The sequence below is a fragment of the Lathamus discolor genome, chromosome 2 (genome assembly GCF_037157495.1).
Source record: "Lathamus discolor isolate bLatDis1 chromosome 2, bLatDis1.hap1, whole genome shotgun sequence".
NCBI lineage: Eukaryota > Metazoa > Chordata > Aves > Psittaciformes > Psittacidae > Lathamus > Lathamus discolor.
This window is the reverse complement of record NC_088885.1, coordinates 66,377,960-66,396,961: the sequence shown is the minus strand read 5'-3', so window position 1 is coordinate 66,396,961 and position 19,002 is coordinate 66,377,960. Positions and strand designations below refer to the sequence as shown.

The window sequence follows — 19,002 nt, the reverse complement described above, 5'->3', positions numbered from 1 at the left end:
GTAACCAGCTCAACAAACTACTTATGGTGTGGCTCTGCAAGCAGTTGTGTCAGGATGGCTGAAGAACATGGGGACAAAGCAAAGCGGAAGGCAGCAAAAGTTCCTTAAAATAACATGCAAGCAACAGTAGTGTGAAACAATGACCACTGTCTCCCAGGATCACACTTACAGTGGATTTCACCTAAATTTGTAAGCAGAAATAATTTTCTAACATCCATTTTATCTCATAAAGCCAAAAGTAAACACACAAATATTTTTCCCCTGACCAGCAGTAGGATGCAGTAAGCCTTACGTTTCTACCAGTATGGAAGATAACAGATTTTATCCTGATACACTGGGAGAGCTAAGTGGGCATGAGACTTTTTTTTTGCCCAAAGGGCAGAGTTTATTGCTCAGGGGGTAAAAAAGGTTGTGGGGACCAGTGGTGGGGGATGCAGGAACACTAACAGGGGGTTCCAGGAAAGCACTACTCTCCTCACCCCATCAGGCTTCTCAGGGGAATCGTAAGGTTGTGTAGAAAACTTGCCTGTAGGAATACTTCCTTTGTTTGAGAGAAAACTTCATTTTAAGGTTCATTTTGGCCTGGGACAAGGATGTGATAAGTGTGAAGGAAAAAGACTGAGAAAACGTTTTTCTGTTACTCTCTTTTAAATGTAATTTTTCAGACAGCCTGGTTTAGTTCTTACTTCATACAGAGGACAACTCCCAGCCTCCTGCATTCTCAGCATATTTTCTATAATAGATTGGCTGGATTCATACAATTTTAACCCACAATTTGTTCATTTAGCACTTGTAAGAATTCAACAAGGACCTCATAACCAGCTTCTAGGAAAGAGGATGTAACTTGCTACAGCAGTATCTCGAAGTAGTCTTTTGAAACCGATACCCATGACACTGCCTTACCATACAGCTTCTCTTCTCAAAAGCATCTGTAGTATTCTTTTCTCTCACCCTTTTTAACTTCACATGGTTTCATTCACAGAAAATTAAAACTAACACCAGTAACTACTTTAGCAATGCTTTTCTTGAAATTACACACGTACATATTGACACACCCCTGAGAGGCCAAAGCTGGGGGAGGAGAAGGGAGGGCAAGAGGCGAAAGAGTCTTACGGTACTTTATTTAGCAATCATCTACTGCAAAAATAACTGCTTTTTCATGCTTTCCCAAACAACAAGAAGAACCATCTATACCAATGGATGAAGCAAAATTTACTATACCCTCACTGTAACTAGAAGGAAGCCACACTGGGAACCTGTTTACGGTAGGGCAGTATGTGCAGCCATACCCTACAGATAATATAATCACAACCTTATAGCAAAAAGGAACAAACCAGGAAGGCTATATTTTAATCATAATGCACTACTGACCTTTTCCTCGAGGGCCCTTCTTCAAAATCTGAAGAACTAACATCGTTGCTCGTTGAGGACACTTGCGATGCATCATCCTTCTCATTCTCCAGCTGTTCTGATCCCGGTCCTAATCCTTTAGATTGGCCATTAGTGAGAAGTCCTGCAAAGGTGACAAAGTAGTACACAATATTCAAAACCTGCATTAACAGTGCCAAATGGATTTCATAAAAAGTCACACGTGACACTAACAATAGAGAGCTGACGCCCAATGCAACCATCTTGCAAAGAGATACACTGATTTTGTACAGAGGTACTCTGATAAAAACCTGCCGACTGTAGGTTCTGATTTGGTTAACTGTAAGGCCTTGATGCCAAATAACCACACTATGTGTGTTTGCAATAGTATTTATAATCCTGTCACATCCCTCATTCAATAAGGACAGAGCTCAGTCAAACTCATCCCTGTTTTACAGAACTGCTGTCGACTGGCATAGATGAGAATCTTTTGCATTTATCTGTAGGTCAATATAAAATTAAGCTGTCATTTGGTCCAATTTGTCATCATCTTGCTCTTCATTCTGCTCATTCCAATTACTGCAATTTATGATCCTTCAAAAACAAAACCAAAAAATCCTCAATCCCAAAGGGGTGAACATCAAACGTCTGTTTTCTCAACTCTTTTGTCCAAGTGTCACTCATCTACAGAAAACTCCGGACTGACAGCAAAGGTACACAAGGCAGGGAAAATATCTGCCACAGCTTCCTTTTGCAACTTTTCTCTTCTGGAGTAATGTTACAGAAAGCAGAGTCACACAGATGGAAGACACTACTGGGCCCTAAACAAGCGTAACTTTTAATAAATTTTGCTTATTCTAACTACAATACAGTATGACTCCTACAAACAACAGTAACATATTCTTCAGTAGGCTCTTGGATGACAGAGAGGGAAATTACAAACAATTTTATCAGCTTAGTATTTACTTGGGGTTTTAAAAACTTATTACCAGAGGAGCTGCAGTTTTATCCAGGAGAATGCTTTCTCATTTCTCCAACAAAATACTTGCAAATGGCATTAAATAGATTTGTTTCATAGCTTTATTTTCTCAGAGAAACACTGCTAGGACTTACCTTCCTCTTCCATTTCAGTCCCCCTTTCTGTAATTGCACCTTAGAAAACCTTGAGGGGTCCAATGACTTCCAATATATCCCAGGCAGCAAGGCTGGTAAGTGCTAAACCAAAGATGCTTGCTTACAACAGCAGTTCAGAACTTCCCACCACAGCTGCATCAGCACTACACCATTTTAGGCCTGCTCTCTGGAAAATCACTGTTTAGAGCCACCAATGCACTTACTCATTGCATAACTGAGCATTCAACCAAACCTAGCTTCAAAGAGACACTGAAGCATAACCAAAGCAACAGCAAGGCACCTCCTCTGGCAAGCTGCCTGCTGTAAGCCCAGGCACCTTGGCCACAGCCAAACGCTCCCTCCCCGCCCAGCCATTCACTGCTCACTGGGGCACTAAGACTGTGTGCAATGCACTGTCTGCCAGTGGGCTCTGAACCTTTCAGATTCCAGTCAAATCTCTCTGGTTGATTACCCATTTTTAAACAGCTTAATTCAAAGTCTACATCATATCACTCTCTTCTTTTTCCCATCAAAGTTTGCTCTTACTCAGTCTGAACTATACCAAACTTCTCTCGGCTTGGAGTCAGAAGTGGCAACATGGTGGCCACATGCCGCAGCTTTTATACACTGTCTCAGAAATACTTACCTACAAAACATAAGCCTGGATTATGTTTTCTGGGGAAGATGCAGTGAACTGGCAGTTCCATTTTTCTTTTCCTAATATAAAGCCCACAACGCAAAGGCTGAAACTAAGCACCAATTTTGGCATTAAAAATCTCTTTACTAGCCAGCCTAAAACTGGCAGGGAGACATGAAATGACCCAATTTACATTTTCACTCCTTTTTTGTTAAATACCTTTCAATACTTCCTTTCCATTAAAGAGCTCTCAAACTGTGACCCAACAAATAATACAGATTTCAGTATCAGCACATGATACCACAACAGGGTTTGTAATGAAACACAATGATGAGATGCGAGGCAATAGCAACCCTTCAAAGCATTCCCATGGAAATGAAGGAGACCTTCAGAAAACATTGAATAGATTATATTCCTATGCTGATTCCACCCTCACTAGAAGCCCTCAGTGCCCAAGTTTATTCTTAAAAAAAAGAAAAAAAAGGAAAAAAAAAAAAGCTTCAACTTTGGCTTTGCATTTTTCCATGAAACGACTGCTGATAAAATTTACAATTTTTGAACTCCAGAGGAGTCTGTATCAAGCATATCATTTGAGGCCTGATACTCAGTAACTTAACTCTTATGGCAGGATTTGATTAGGTTTTTCCAAAAGCAATATTTGTTTTGGAGACTTGCCATATGTAAAACCCAGCAACCTGAAGTACGTGAGTCAAGAAAATCAGCTCTCAGGTTGTCAACTTGCATGCACGTGGAAGGCAATTTTTATTCATCCTTTCACCCTGCCAAGTCATCAGTGCACTTGGGAGACAAGAATAATTTGTGTCCCTTAAGGAAAAATATTGGTTGGTCTACTATTATTCATCATAACCAGCACCATCCCAAAACACAGCAATATTACTGATAACTGAATTTAGCTATTGTCAGCTGAAACTAACTAAACCAAGTATCCTAAAACAGAGGTATGAAACAACTGAGAGATACTGATAAATAATGGGCAGTGTGTCATGTTCTACAGGTTTTCAAGCCCAGCATAATTGCAAAATCCACTCTGAAGTGATAAAAGGCACAGCCACAGTCCACAGCTTCCTTCCAAGCACTGGAGAGCAAACACATGCTGAAGCAGGCTGTTATAAACTTTACTGCCACTCAATCATTTTTATATCAAACGTGTTCAGTTTGCCCCTAGATACCTTTTTCTTCAAATGCCATTCCTGCTCTCTCCAACTGCAATAAATCACATTCTTTTCTGTGCATCAGCTGGGAGCTCTAAAGACTCTGGAGGCCCCAGGATGGTGTGGGGACCCCACAGCTGTGCCAAGTGGCCAAGTGACACTCATGCACCCCCATCACCATGAGCTGGAATCGGATGGGACACAGATCTGCTGGTGCACTGCAGGAGCAGTCTGGCACATGTCAATCCACAAGAGGTTGACTCTCCAAAGTCAATCAAGCTACTGGAAGCAGCAGGCATTCATGTTTCTTAAAAGCCAAGTGCCGCAATAGTAAATATAAAAAGGAAAGAGCAACCAAACACATTTGCATAGTCTGGAGAGCTGAACCACTCTTTAACCCTGGCTACTTGAGAGCACCCAGCAACAGTCGAGGAACCAGCAAGCCATCAAGAGCCAAATAAAATCAAAGGGACGAATAGTTCTCTACTGGTTTTCCACGGCTGTGCCCTCCAACCGGCAGATCACTACGCCACAAGCCCTGGCTCATGGCAAAGCCTGTAGCTAGTGACATCCTCAGCTGCCAGCGGCTGCCTGTCCCATGTCCACTAGGCTCATCCCAGGCCCAGCTCTCCCTCCTCCACTGGCAGCTGGAACCACAACCAACCACAAGTCCTGAATAACTAAGCAGAATAAATCAGGGTTGATAAAAATAGACTTTATCCCTGTAATATAAAGTGTTTGTTTTACAAGTCAAATTAGATTTTTTAATATTTTTTTTAAAACTAAACCTCATAAAAATTAAATTTGAAAGTACAGCAACTTGGATTAGAAGTCAGTGTAGGATTTCACATATTAAAATGGCTTACGTGAAATAATAATTTATATAGAGAGTGAAGCAGCACGTATTTGCTGCCAAAGTTTAAGGGGAACTGAAACACTGAACAGCTCAAAGTCACTGAATAAACACTGCTTTAACCAAGTCAGTAATAGAGAATTATTTAATTAAGTCAGAAAGACAGGAACTCATGTATCAAATGACATCTATGGTCCCCTGAATATACTGTCCTGGCTCTAATCGACCAACACTAGATACTTTAAGAGAAAGGCCAATTACTAATTCCTAGAAATTAGAAAAGGTAGCTTAAAACTGAACCATGGAGATCTTAACATCCTTTCTAAAATGTATCTTAGGCACATCAATGTCAGCTTCACAGTTTTGCTGCATTCTTTTTTAAACTTCCACATAAGCTGTGAGAGCAAACTGCAGTTTTAGTTACATCCTGCTTAAGGAGACACAAAAAAATTTTGCACTTATCCACTGATCAGCTTCTAACTGCATTGAGAAAAAGCAGCAAATGTGAGCACTGCATGTACTGTTACAAGCAGGGAAAGCAGAAAAGTCCTTTCTGCCTTCTGCATCCGAGTCATTATTGAAGAGATTTCTATCACCACCTTTTATTTGCCTTACACACACTGAAAGTTTTCAAATCTGTTTGTGGCTACAAGTTTGTTTTTTCACATGCAGGAAGGGCTCTGCAATGAGTTGAACTGTACCCTCGAGGATGACCCAGACGGAATATGGATATCACAGCTTTACAACCTTTGCAGAGCACGCACCATCTTGTTCCCATTGCAGCTCACTATCTCCTTTGCTGCTTGACTGTAGCTGCTAACAAGAGAGGATGTCTTGCTGAGCCTTCTCCAGCAACAGCCACATCCCTTTCGCAAAAAACAGTGTGTGTAAAGAACAGTTAAATCTGCTTAAATGAGCTTACTTCAGGGGGCCTGCATTGACTCAAGCAGATTGCTTCTCATAATAGCTTACTAAGTAAGACTTACTATTCCAGTGCAGGCAGGACTTAATCTATATTAGTACAGATTCACTAACCTTACCATTTTTGGTGATACACACACATAATTTTAGCAGCAATCTACAACTGTATGCTCAAGCCATGATCTAACCCATCTCTGGTCATTTGGAGGGATGGATGACAGGCATGTACAGGGCAGGTCTTGGGAGCACCTGAACACATGATGCAAAGTCACAGTACCTGGGAATGCACCAATACAGTAAACCACCACGGAAGTATAAATACGTAGGATGAAAACAGAGAAGGAAGAGAGAAGCAGAAAGCCGCAACATAAGGGAATACAGGAAAAAATGCAAGTAATGGTTTGGGGTTAGTTAGTTGGTTTTAAGAATAGATGAGATTACGATTACTGGTATGTTCTTCACTATTAAAGTTACTAAATGATCAAGAAACCAAAGGGAAGCATCTGAACAAATCTCGGTATCACGTTTAGTTGAACACAGTGGTTGAGTGAAAGGACTTACACTATGTTTCCAATACAGTGTTTCTACATCACTTACTCTAATGACAACCAGGCACCTGAGCAGGAACATTTTCATATTCTTACAAGACAGCAACACCTATTTCACTTCACTATTTCCCGGTCCTAAGGCTTAAGAAAAGTGATAATCAACTGTATTTCCCATCAGTTCTCACAGTGAGAAGCAGCCCACAAAGCCATCATGTGAGAAAAATCAGCAGTCAACACCACACAAACACAAGCCAGAGATATCAAAAGCATTAACTGGACTAAATAAGGGGAATTTCAACATGACCATATTCACAGCTTTTTCTATGGGATGAGCACCTAACATGAGCAGACCCACATGGCATAGGGGAGACATACTGCAGATCTCAGTTATATGTGAAATATGTAACTCTGTTCCTGAGTGCTTCTTCACCACACAGGTACACCCACTTCCCACTGCAAAGAGATACTGGTTTGCCTCCCCGCAGGACCCTTCTTGTGCTCCTCCCTGATCCCTGCAAGCTGAACCACTTGGGGGTGGCACAAAGGCTTTTTCCAGGGCAACTGGCAAAATAGACAAACACAAGTTACAAGAAGTTAAAAAGTGGATTAATTGAAGCGGCACTCTCACTGTGTGGGGATGACAGTGATATTTATAGAATCATAGAATCACAGAATAGTTAGGGTTGGAAAGGACCTCAAGATCATCTAGTTCCAACCCCCCCGCCACGGGCAAGGACACCTTATGAGAGCATGCAATAGCACAGATTGCAGATATGTAGGCACAGAGCTACAGCTTTGTTTACGTAATGTGCCTGTCCAAACTTCAGCTTGTGCAGTTTTGGAAGTAGTACAGGAAAGCTTTGTTTTAAAAACTTAAAAAATAAAAATCAATCAACCAAGCAGTTATTTTCTTCCCTTTGCACTGTCCCCATTTAGAAGTGCTGCCACAGATGTCAAAGTTTAAGTCATCTAAGTCTTAAGTGATTTAAGTCACTTGCTGAAGTCACTCACTTAAGCAAGAAAGTGAGGGGTTTAACTGCAGTGTTGGAACGCTAGGGGCATTGACCATCCCACACCATGGTCTGAAAGGTCTGTGCTACCTGAATATGGACAAACTCTTGGGCATAACCGCACCACAGAAGACCATCAACATGAGTTCTATGCCTCAAGTATGAAGGGTGAAAAAATCAGTTCCTTCAGCATTAAGTATTTACTGTAGCCCTTAGTTACATGCGGGCAATATTCTGTTTGAAAATCAAAATAAAATGAACGAATGGCTCAGCTACACATCTTGTTTTCTTTCAACCTAATAACCACAGGACTTAAGAGTTTATTGTAAGCTATAACTCTATACACAAGTTTACTTGCAAAATATCGTTCATGAGTAGTCCTGACCCATTTTGCAGAAGTACAAGACAAACATCTGCAATGCAATATAAATTCGCATGCCGTTGTCTGTAACCCTAAATTTATCTTCTACCAAAAACAACCTTACATACGAGACTATATGCTGAAACACTACGAAAATCTTGGTAGGCACGTTAAATAAAACCATTAATCATTTGATGCCAAGTTAAAACATAGCAGTATCTCTAAAACATCTGCACTCTGCAGTAATCAGCATTGAGCACAGTTACTGTATTTAGCTGTTGTGTAGCTATGCACAAAAGATAATTTAGTTTTATAGTGCAAATGCCATCTGTCACATTGTCACAGCATGACAAGGTATCACATTACATATTAAACAGACAACACGCCTCAAAAATAAGGCCTATTTTCATGCTGTGGTTGTCTTAGAGACTAAAGGAACTGGGGTTTCATGATAGTAAGATAATTTAAAAACAAAACAACCCAAGACATTTTTCTATGGGATAAGAGATACCAATTCCTTGTCCACTTTTATTTAAAGGATAGCTGTCAAGAGAATGCTATTTTGATCTCATTTGGTAATGCAAAACAACCACAACAGTTTTCTGTCTCCAAATAAAAAAGCCACAGCATGAAACAGTCGTTTATACCACATGATGCTGTGTTGCCACCATGATGGTAATTAACAGTACGTGGGCTTTTCAGATGACAAGCCACCGGACATTAGGTTCATTGTGGTACGTAACAGAGCATATGCATAAAGCAGTACTGTTATGCCAAAAACTGTTAGCAAATAGCTTGTACAGTCTTCAGAAATTACTAGAAGAGTGCTTTTATATGTAGATATACATCATTACTATGGAAGCCAAGCATGAATGACATTACAGCACAAGATGTGTTTGTCAGCCTGTCAAAGACAAGATAACCAAAGAGAACTGATTAAATAATACAGATTGAAAGAAGCTCCTTATTCCCATTACATCTCCATCCAAAATCGCTGTTAAGCAACCAAAGACATTTATGTGACTGTTTCCTGCATATGAGCCTATTATCAAGTACCTGTTAGCAGCATTAATTGAAATTGTATTGTTCTGGTGTTTCAACACAGCACTTTTAAGGGTGTTTCATTTTGTTTTTTGGATGGGGGTGGTATTAAATTCACAGAAACAAGAGTATAACAGTAAAAAAAATTAACATAATTTAATTATCATCTGAAGTCTAGACCTGTTATTCCAGGCTTATTTTAAATATATCTATTCAAAGGGACACACCTCTCTGATTAAAGACATTTCTCTGCTTTTAAGGATACAGTGAAAACTCCAAACCCCAGATTCCCCCAGGGAATCACCTGACCACTTTCTGGCACCTTATTCTTCACAAACCAGAACAGAATCAATCAACCTGAGCTCCATGCTGGTGTGGCCTGTATGAGGGAGGAAACACGATGGGCAGTAGGGTAGGTGTTCATACACAGGTGAAGGAGATAGCAGCGGTAATGCAGACTCCAAAAAAAAACTGGGGGAATGAACAGATCTCTCCTAAACCCCCTTCCTACAAATGCAGAGCTAAGGCAGAGTTTAAAACCGCAAGTAAGTACCTTGACTTCCCTCCCCCCCTCATTTTTTTCGGGGGGGGGGGGGGGGAGGGAACAGGACCCAAGGAATTTGGGTCTTTTTGCCCCAAGACCCAAGAGCCAGGGCTGTCCTGAATGAAACAGAAAAGAGAGGAGGAAAGAGAGTTGATGGCCACCACCCTAACAGTTGCTTCCTATCTGTTATATCAGTACCATTGTGCTATCAATCTACCAATTGCTCCTGGAGCTGTATGATAAGGGTAGAGCAGCAGCTTTTGTAGTAAATAGGTACCAGGCTGTGTAAAGGTCATTGAGTTTTGACAAACGGAAACACAGTGAATTTTAAAGTACCATAAGCACTCCCTGTTAGCACTGGGGAAATGAGCACCACATACTATTCCTGCATGCTGCCATGAAATCACAGTATCTGAAGTATGCAGTTTGCATCCACCCCTGTCCCCTAGCCCCTCTTGACTGTAGTCAGAAAGCTTCAGATGAACATAAGGGCTCCGACTGCCAAGCTATAGACCTCTGCTGTTCAGAGAGGTGCGTGTGGAGAAGGCATGAAGCCGTATGCAGCAGCAAGGGAACACTATCACCAAGAACAAAGCAGTCACTGCTAAGCAGTTGCCCCTGGAGAAGTCACCACCCCTACACACACCTCAGCTCGCCCACCTGCAGAACCAAGTTAGTGAGATCTGCCTCCATGATGAAACACAGGGAGGGGTACAGACAGTAAGCACAACATCGGGTAGTTATTAAAACCCCTCAGCGGTGTGTGCCTTGTGTTGATTTTGGTGTTAGAGTGGCTTTAGCTCTCCCTGAGGAGAACAAGTGCCCTGTGATTTGCAGCTATGCCAGGGACATCTGTCCTACAGGACATTCTCTCTTGTTTGGTAATAACATGCAATCTGCAAACAGAGTTAAACGTGCGTCTTATTTGAAATCACAGGCACAAGCAGGTCCACGAGTGTAATTTATCTCTATTTAGTTCATGGATATTAGTGATAGAAAAATCAGCATAACTACTGAGAAAGAAAAGTCTAAATTCTCAGGTATTAACAAGATTATCAGTGACATCCAAATAAATTATTCTTTGGGGTTTATGCCAAAACCATTATGTCTTGTTTATTTTCTTGCCTGTTCTGGGGAATTTTATGGCTGAATGGAGGACTAGTGGGGTAACATCCCATGAGATGAGAGAGTAAAGAAAACCCTCAATATGCCTGTGAAAGCAAGCGTTTCATTTTAGAATGTCTTGTCCCTTCCACTTTTATTTGGTTTGTATCTATTTGACAATTACTTGGAGAAGGGTTACTGCACTAGCTTCCCAAGTATTTTTGCTTCTTCTTTACAAATGTGAGGGAGAGACCATGGATTACTGTGGTAAGAAAGAATTAAGTAAAGCAAGCTAGTCAGCATTTTAGGTCTTTGTCACCTACACATGAGCACCAAGGAAGGACAATTCTTCCCCCTTCTGAAGCACTTTTACAGATCCATCTTAACTGTAAAACAGCACTGGCAGTCCCACTCATTTAGTCAGTTATTTCTCCCCACCTCAGCATCACAGGGATGTGCTTTTAGGCTCAGTGACATACCTTACCCCATTTCAGAGTTAAGCTTCCACTAGGAATGGGTGGACAAAGGAACAATAAAATCCACACATCAAAAATCCCCATAGCTTGGCACCGAGGGACTAGACTGACATGTAAAAATACAAAATAATTTTAAAAAGGCATTCTGGTATTTTAAGCAACATGAGAAGAAAAGCTATGCCAAGAGCAGGTCTCCAGACAACAGCTATTCTACACTAGAAAGTAAAAATTAGCAATTGTGTCTCCACAGAGTATAAACAGAGGAGAAAGAAAGAAGGTGAAGGCAAACACAGTGGGGCAAGGCAGAGCCTGCTAATTGGAAGAAAATACAAAATATGAATGTGCAAATAAAACAACAAGGGAAATAAAAAGGCATGCAGTGTCTCACTGCTAACAATGAATACTTGGGTGCCTGAAAAGGGAACGATGTGCAGCTAAACCCCAGAGGCTTAGCAAGGCTTGAGCTGCATTTGTTACAACTTCTAGGAAACCCTTACAGCCTGTATAATTTGAAAGCAGGGTATCTGCATGAAACTGGATACAACACTTAAAACAGCGTCTTGATGAATATTCAATATGTGCTTTTTCTCTAATGAAGCACGGTTCCTAGTGATCTGCAGTGAGGGATCACACAAACAGGCCAGACTCATGATCTTGGCAGAATGAGGTGATGAAAGACTCACTTCTAGAACCAGTGTCATGGACAGCCAGCTTCTTCCCCCATGCAAAGCAGCGGGCAAAGCCCAGGGCAGCCCTCAGCTGCACTCTTCAGTGGGAACTCAGCCTTTCTGAGGGGTGCAGAGAACTGGCAGTAGGCGTTAAGTCTGCATCATGGCACTCCAGCAACCTCCATGCTCCTCCAGAGGACCAGGCCAGTCCTCTGTTTGCAATAGGAGGCTGCAAGAACAGGCAGCCTGAGTTACTGCTTTCTCAAGCAAACCAAGTCAGAAGAATAAATGTAGGACTTGACTTCTACATACACCTCAAAAGGGAGCAAAACATCAGACTCTGGAACAGGAGGAGGGTTCTAGTCCAGCAGTGTGCTGTACAAAGGATAGGGAAAGGATAAGAGAAGTGTCATAAATCCTTTCTGGGGAGGTTATCCTCTGCTTAATTGTCTCTAATTCTGCCCCTCTGTGACAAAAGTCGTGAAAGGCAAATGCTGAATGACACACTTCTAATCGCATTGTCTCATTTGATGTTTTAATGCATGCCATTGAGGATTTGCCTTTCATGACTTTTGCCAGGAGCACGGGCAGCTCTCCAGACAGTGAGAAGAAATAGCTTTTCCCCCGATGTGACACAAGCTATGAAGATCTTGTTTGCTGTATGAACCCGCAGCCTGGTGACACAGTGGAAGTGACCTTCTTGCACAGCCAGCAGCCATGGGTATGGATACAGCTCTCTGCACTGGAGATGCTCTGTGAACTTTCAGCCAAAGAAAAGGAGGGGAGGGGAAAGTCATTCTCCTGTCCTGGGAAAAACAATTGCGCCAAACACTAGGTGTTTTACAAGAACTCTAGTTATATATGACAGATACTTGAATTAAACAATTTTAATTACTTTCGCTCAACATTTTCAGTAGCTTTCTGGTCAACATGCCCTCCCTAATTCCAAGATCATCCATCAGCCAGCTCTAGGACTCAAGCTCTTTCACTAACAAGGATTTTGTCAACCTCTTTCACTAACAAGGATTTTTTTCTTTCTGGCATGCCACCTCCTTCTACTAAGCACTTGAATTTTGAGCTCCAAGTTTAGCACAATTAAATATCTCCTGACTTTAAAAAAATAAAAATAGGCCACAACCACTTCTACCTACAACCCTCTTCAGCAATGAGCCAGACAGCCCTCCCTGCCCCAGGAGGTCAGGGCAGCCTGGCTGGACCGCAGGCACCCCAAGCAGCGCTGCTTCTCGCAACATAACCCAACACCACCACGTGCCGGCGCTGCCTGCAGCCAAATTCCCAATTCCATGCCAGCGTGAGCACTCACATACCTGTTAAGAGCCTTAGTATAGGCTTGACAACCACACCAGCATAGGGCCCTGTGACATCCCAGAAGGGGAGGGATGAAAGCTGCCTGAGCAATTCTCATGCACTTTTTTTCAAGCCACTGGTTTCCCAGGCTTTTGTCTCTAACCCTGAATTTCATCCAGTGCTCAGTGCCTCGCTGCTAGTAGGGAAAGGAGATTCTCTTTGGGGCAAAACCAGCAGCTGCTCTGTCTGGGAGTGAACCCTTTCCCTCGACACCACCTACCCAGAGTACTGTTTATTTCCTTTCTTCACAGAAAGCAGCTACAAGGCACCAGAAACCAACACAAGACCTCAAACACCTGAAAGCTTCTAAAACTCTGCTTCTGAACTTCTGGGATGCCTTCCTCCTTTTCACTGGTTTTACATCTAGCTTGAGAAACTGATTATAGAATTACAAATTTTAAAAAATTACTACTTGTGATTTTCATGCGTGAAGCACTAATACAGTAATAAAGATTTTTAACATACAGTAAGCAAACATATTTCAAAGATATTTTCAAAACCAGGTTGATTAAATGCCATAAAACACACCAAAACTCCCACCTATCTTTCTATGAAATCAGTACTTGCACAATTGTGTTCACTCCTTCCCAGGAGAAGGGATTTCCTTCTTTCTTACTCTATTTACTTTAAAGTGGGGGCAAGCAAGTGAGTGTCATTTCCTCACTTTCTTAAATTAAAGGTTGGAGGAGTACACTTCATGCTTAGCATGAAGAGCTACTCTGCCATTTTGACTCACCCCCCTGTAACCAGTTTGCAGAGTTACTGTCAGAGGAGGTCCATGACAGTGACAGTAAAACGTTTATGCCAACCAATGCAGACTGAACTCGCAAGTGCAGTATGAAAGCCCGATGTGAATGAACAAATTGTTCTGCCACAGGTGTGCACAGGAGCAAGAACATTTCACCTCTACTCAAACACCAAGCCTTGCCTAAGGTAAGGATCCAGCCCACCTCCTTCACGATGCCAACAGCAGTGTCAGGGGTTGGCAGCAAGCGTCTCTCTGATGCACAGCAGCCATCTACCTGCTGGGCACGCACAGTGATAAAAAACACACTGGAAATAAGTCTGTAGCTGGAAGGTGCTTAGGAGAAATCCATGCCCTCCTGGACTGCTCCAGCGCTGCAGTGACCGGGGAGCAAAGGAGGGAGCAAAGCAGGAAGAGCCTCTGTTTGGCTGTCAGCTGAGCTCTGAGCATCTCACTGCACGAATGACATGCAGGCCAAAGCAAGCACAACGCAAGCTTAAAGGCATTGGATAACAAACTTCAGCCACCTCCCAGAGTGTACACAGAGACAGCTCTCATTTTAACTGGGGGATAACTGATTTTTTTTCCAGCATTAATGCGGTTCTCCAAAGTGTTGCATATGAAACATCAGCACTGTAACAGCCTTTAAGGAAACACTTCTCATATGCCAAGCAATTTCCATCTGTATTTCTAGCTCTTGAGACCAGCAGCTTAACCTTACTTTCACCTCCCTTTTGTGAGCTCTATGAGAAACCACAGGGGAAGAGATGAGAGCTGGGGTAGGGGGCTAGCCATTTGAAAACCTGATGCTGGAGAAAGGGCTCTGAAATGTTAAGGAGACTTCCTGACATACCACCCCCAGAGGAGTTAAAGAAATTCCACCATCATGAAATAGTCTGCCTGCTATTAAACAGCTTTTTTTACTCACATTTCAGGGCATCAGAAGGGGAAGCAAAACAACATTAGCTGCTTCCTGACCTAATAGAAACCTTAGAATGACCATCAACACACACTTATACAAGACTATACAGTGATGTGTATTTAAAATAAAGCAAAGGAGATAAAGTATTATCTTGCAAATTTTTTAATAAGACTGATTCCTGCCCCCCAGCCAAGAATTTCTTGCACAGAATTTTCCTTCCATCCATTCATGCAACCAAAGGCTGATACCTAGTAGCGTATTTCAAGTACAGCATCAGGGAAACGTGGGTGAGGGACTGGAGGTACGTGCAATGGAACAGCATAGAAATGCAGGATGTATTAACGCATAAGGGAGATTTCGAAATACACCCAGGAGGCTGTGTGTATGCTTAAGTTTGCCATTGTATTACTACAACAAAAAATAAAAAACTGATTTAGGGCCAAAAGTACGTTATTGGTATTCAAAAAACCCACACTATTTCAAGATGACAATATTGGAGGAAAAAATAAAAAGGCAACTAAACTGGCAACTGGAATCTTTCTGTACATTCACTGTACCCTATAAAAAGCTAAAGGAGATATATTAAACTGGAACAGTTCAGGCAACGGAAGTCTTCCTGGGGTTAGAACATCTCCTCCCCACACTGTTTCAAGGCATCTCTATCAAGCCCAACTCAAGCTACAAAGACTATTAAATAGTGTTAACACTTAGCATGCACTTAGCACTTTGCACGTTAGAAGTGCTAACATACACACACACACATCCTCATACCCCCAAAACCACCTAACAAAACTGTGCTGAACAAAATGGGAGAATTCTGCCTGTTCCCACATGGGGTGAGGCTACAGCAACATTTATCCTGCAGTAAGAGACAGTTTTCTCCAAAACCATAGTCCCAGGTGGCAGCATGAGACAGAGAGGACAGCGTGAACCACTCCCTAAGTATTTTATCTGCCCTCCTGACCGGAGAGGATGGAACAATCTAATAGTAAAGCAGCACTGCAGGGACGCTGTACTCCGTTTTGGAAGAGGGGCGGTACATGGAACAGGAATTGTCATCAAAGCTGTGACCCTGATCAGCCCGCAACCTGCACCAGGTGCTTGATGCACTGACAGCCTTTGCTTCTTGGCACATCCAGGCCACTCAGATCAAGGTTTGACTCTCATGTAAAACCATTTATTAGTAACACCAAACAGCTACACAGTGAAGGTGAGAATCAGTGTGAATGAAAACATCATTTTAACACATCACTACTCCTCCCCAACCCCTCCACTCCCATCAAAAAGAGACCCCCACCCCATTTAACAGTAAAAAGAAAATGTATGACTAGATCCCAAATAGCAAGAAGGATAAAAGAAAGGAGAATCCAGATTTTTTTCTCTACTGGTTAGTAAAATCAGAAAAAGCTTTGGCAGAAACTAGACAGATAAAAGTGGACCGCCTGTAAAAGAATGGGGTGGACTTTTACATTTAATTTCTTTCTGAACTTAAAATCTGCCCCAGAGATATTATGGAAAACACTTTTGGGTGGTTTTTTTGGTTGGGTGTTTGTTTTTTTTAAGTCACTGGGGACATGAAGGCCTCACTGTTTTCCCTAAACTTCCTATGTCAACACATACACATGCATAAAAAAATCTTTACCTCCCTTCTGAGACATTAAATCCACACAATGTTTCTTGGAGAGGGCAAAAAGAAAATGTAGGTCAAGATGTTGAGATATGGATTGCTTCTGAAAGATGAAAGCATAAGAGGACTCTAAGCTTTCATTCCTTATGTTTCTTTGAGATTTCAAACAGAGTGTTATTTGATAATGGTTCCTTTCAGAAAATTGGAATTTAATACAGCTAATTATAAGTTAGAGATTTAATGTACAGTCAGTACTCCAACAGAGCTGGTATACCATGCTGATGCTTTTTACCAGCATGTCCCTAGTGCTTATTATAGATCTTTTCTCCAAATACTAAGGCCAATCTGTTCTCACATTAGGCTGGATGGCCCAGGAGTTTGCGGGAGGAGCAGGGCAGGGAGAAGGAAATAATAAATAAATCCATGATCTCCATGGCTCCAACACTGAGCCTGCAGCAAGCAGCCTGGAGTTGTCCTTGCACCATAGGACAGAGCAGGAACAGACCCTCCTGCTTCAAAAGGAGCACAGAAAATTAGAAGACAAAGAATGAAAACCACAAATAGCTGGAGAGGAAAAGTACACAGAGAAACAGGAAAATAGATTTTCCTCCTTCCAGTTAATACAGAGGAAAAAGTATGGTGGCAAAAGATGAAGAGCACAGGCAGAGAGGTAGTACTCCTAATTGTCTGGTATTGACATGGAAGTATCTGAGAATTATTTGTCCTATGAGCAGTCATAAGTTAAATATCCTGACCTACATTTCAGAGAGAGCAAGTGGTATAAATAGGAATATCCCTCAAGACAGGAACCAGCAGCAGACACAGCTTAATTTGGACTGAGAGCAGTTTCTCTGCAATTCAGAAGGAAGCCATGCGTCAGTGTTTCAGGGACCTACGCAGGCTTGAGATGCTCTCTTTCTAGAGATGGCATGAAATGTGTCCAGGAACATCTGCTGCACATCACTGGTTAGTATGTAAAGTAAAACTGTAGCTTGCGTGGTCTTAAACATAGATAGTACTTCAAGCAAATTTTGAGGGGCAAAATGCGCACCATGGGAAACTCTGCAACCTGTGAGGTTCCAGTAGCTTTCCCTTTGTTTTTTACTGTAGTTTCTGATTAAATACTACACCAGCATATTTCTCAGTTCTCCAATGGATGTGAGCTCATGCAGTGAAATCCTGTCACTAACCAAGGCATGAGCTCCATGTTAAGGTCTCCATCAGAAGGGTCATAATCAATTTCTTCCTCGACTACATGCAGTCAAGCTATAAGCTTCTTAATGAAAAGGGTGCACATTTCCAACATAAACAGTAAAAGTTTCCTACACATCAGCAGATTAATTCCTCTACAGTCATATTTGCATTTAGGATGTCCCCACCTGGGTTAGAGCAGGACATTCTCTATGAAAGCAGGTACTGCCTTTCAAAATATTCTTTTGGTCCTTAACAGGCCACACCAGGACAAAATCTGCTCCTATAGAGGGCACCTTACTGCTTCTTTATACTTGAAGAATTCCCAAAATCCTGCTGAACTTGGCACTAGCACCTGCTCCCAAACCTCAAAGATGAGGAGTTCTTGCTTTTCCTTAACTTATTCCTTCGGGCTGCAGAACAGCATTCATTTTTAAAGAACACCAACCGACAACTTACTGAAGTGCTATTTATCATGCTTAGTGCTTTAGGGAACTGAAGTGGTCTGTGACAAAGGGACACCAAAACAGTACTTTTCCATTGCTTTCAACCTAACTAAAGGAACTCAGAGCCAGCAGGGAAAAGACCATCTCCTGTCTACTCTCTGGTTCCTGCTGCCTGAAGAACTTGGTCAACCTAGGTCGGGAGGGAAAGCAGTCACTGAACAAAAGCCCAAAGTTATTTTCCTAAAACCTTGATAAAGTTTTCAAGTCCTTTGTCTGTACTGGCAGAATTTCACCTGGAAATAGGAACACACAAACTGAAGAGCAGTCTGGCTTTCTTAGCAGTCTGTTCCTTTGTAAGTTTCCCTGCAAACTTAGTTTTCATGAGACTACCCCCACTGGGTCCGAGATGATTTGAGAAGCTTTAAATAGAAATTTCCTTAGCAGTTATAATTTTTGATCCAGCCAGATGGTAATCCAGCTTTATCTCAATATCCAACTATGCCAGGGACACTGAGGGACTGCAAAACTATCTTCCCCATAAACCTCAATATTCAAGTTCACAGACAGTATCTTAAGAACTCCTTTTTCCAATCATACAATTACTCTAAAAGAAGTCTTCTTTCCAGGCCGTTAACGGCATACACATAGATCCATAACAGAAAGAAATGTGGTTTTCTGCACCAAGCAATGCCTTAACTAACGGCCCATTTATTTTACTTTATAAGCAGAGTATTTATATATAATGCTGTGTTATGCTCTGGATGTTAATCAACCTTCAGGACTTTGCCTGCCAGTTTTATTGGAGTACCTTCCATTCTGGCATAAAGAGGACTTTGTACCAGTCTTCCTCCAGCCTAGGAGAGATCAACATCAGCTTGCAGCTAAAA

At 41.8% G+C, this 19,002-nt stretch overlaps 1 protein-coding gene across 6 annotated transcripts in view; it reads right to left on the bottom strand.

The window, feature by feature from the left end:
- JARID2 (jumonji and AT-rich interaction domain containing 2) overlaps nt 1-19,002 on the bottom strand; it is a 220,279-nt gene that overhangs the window by 94,494 nt on the left and 106,783 nt on the right. For all 6 annotated transcript variants that reach the window (XM_065667285.1, XM_065667283.1, XM_065667286.1 and 3 more), the window contains one exon: nt 1,372-1,513. In XM_065667285.1, the coding sequence (XP_065523357.1) occupies nt 1,372-1,513 (142 nt within the window). The remainder of the gene's footprint in view (nt 1-1,371; nt 1,514-19,002) is intronic.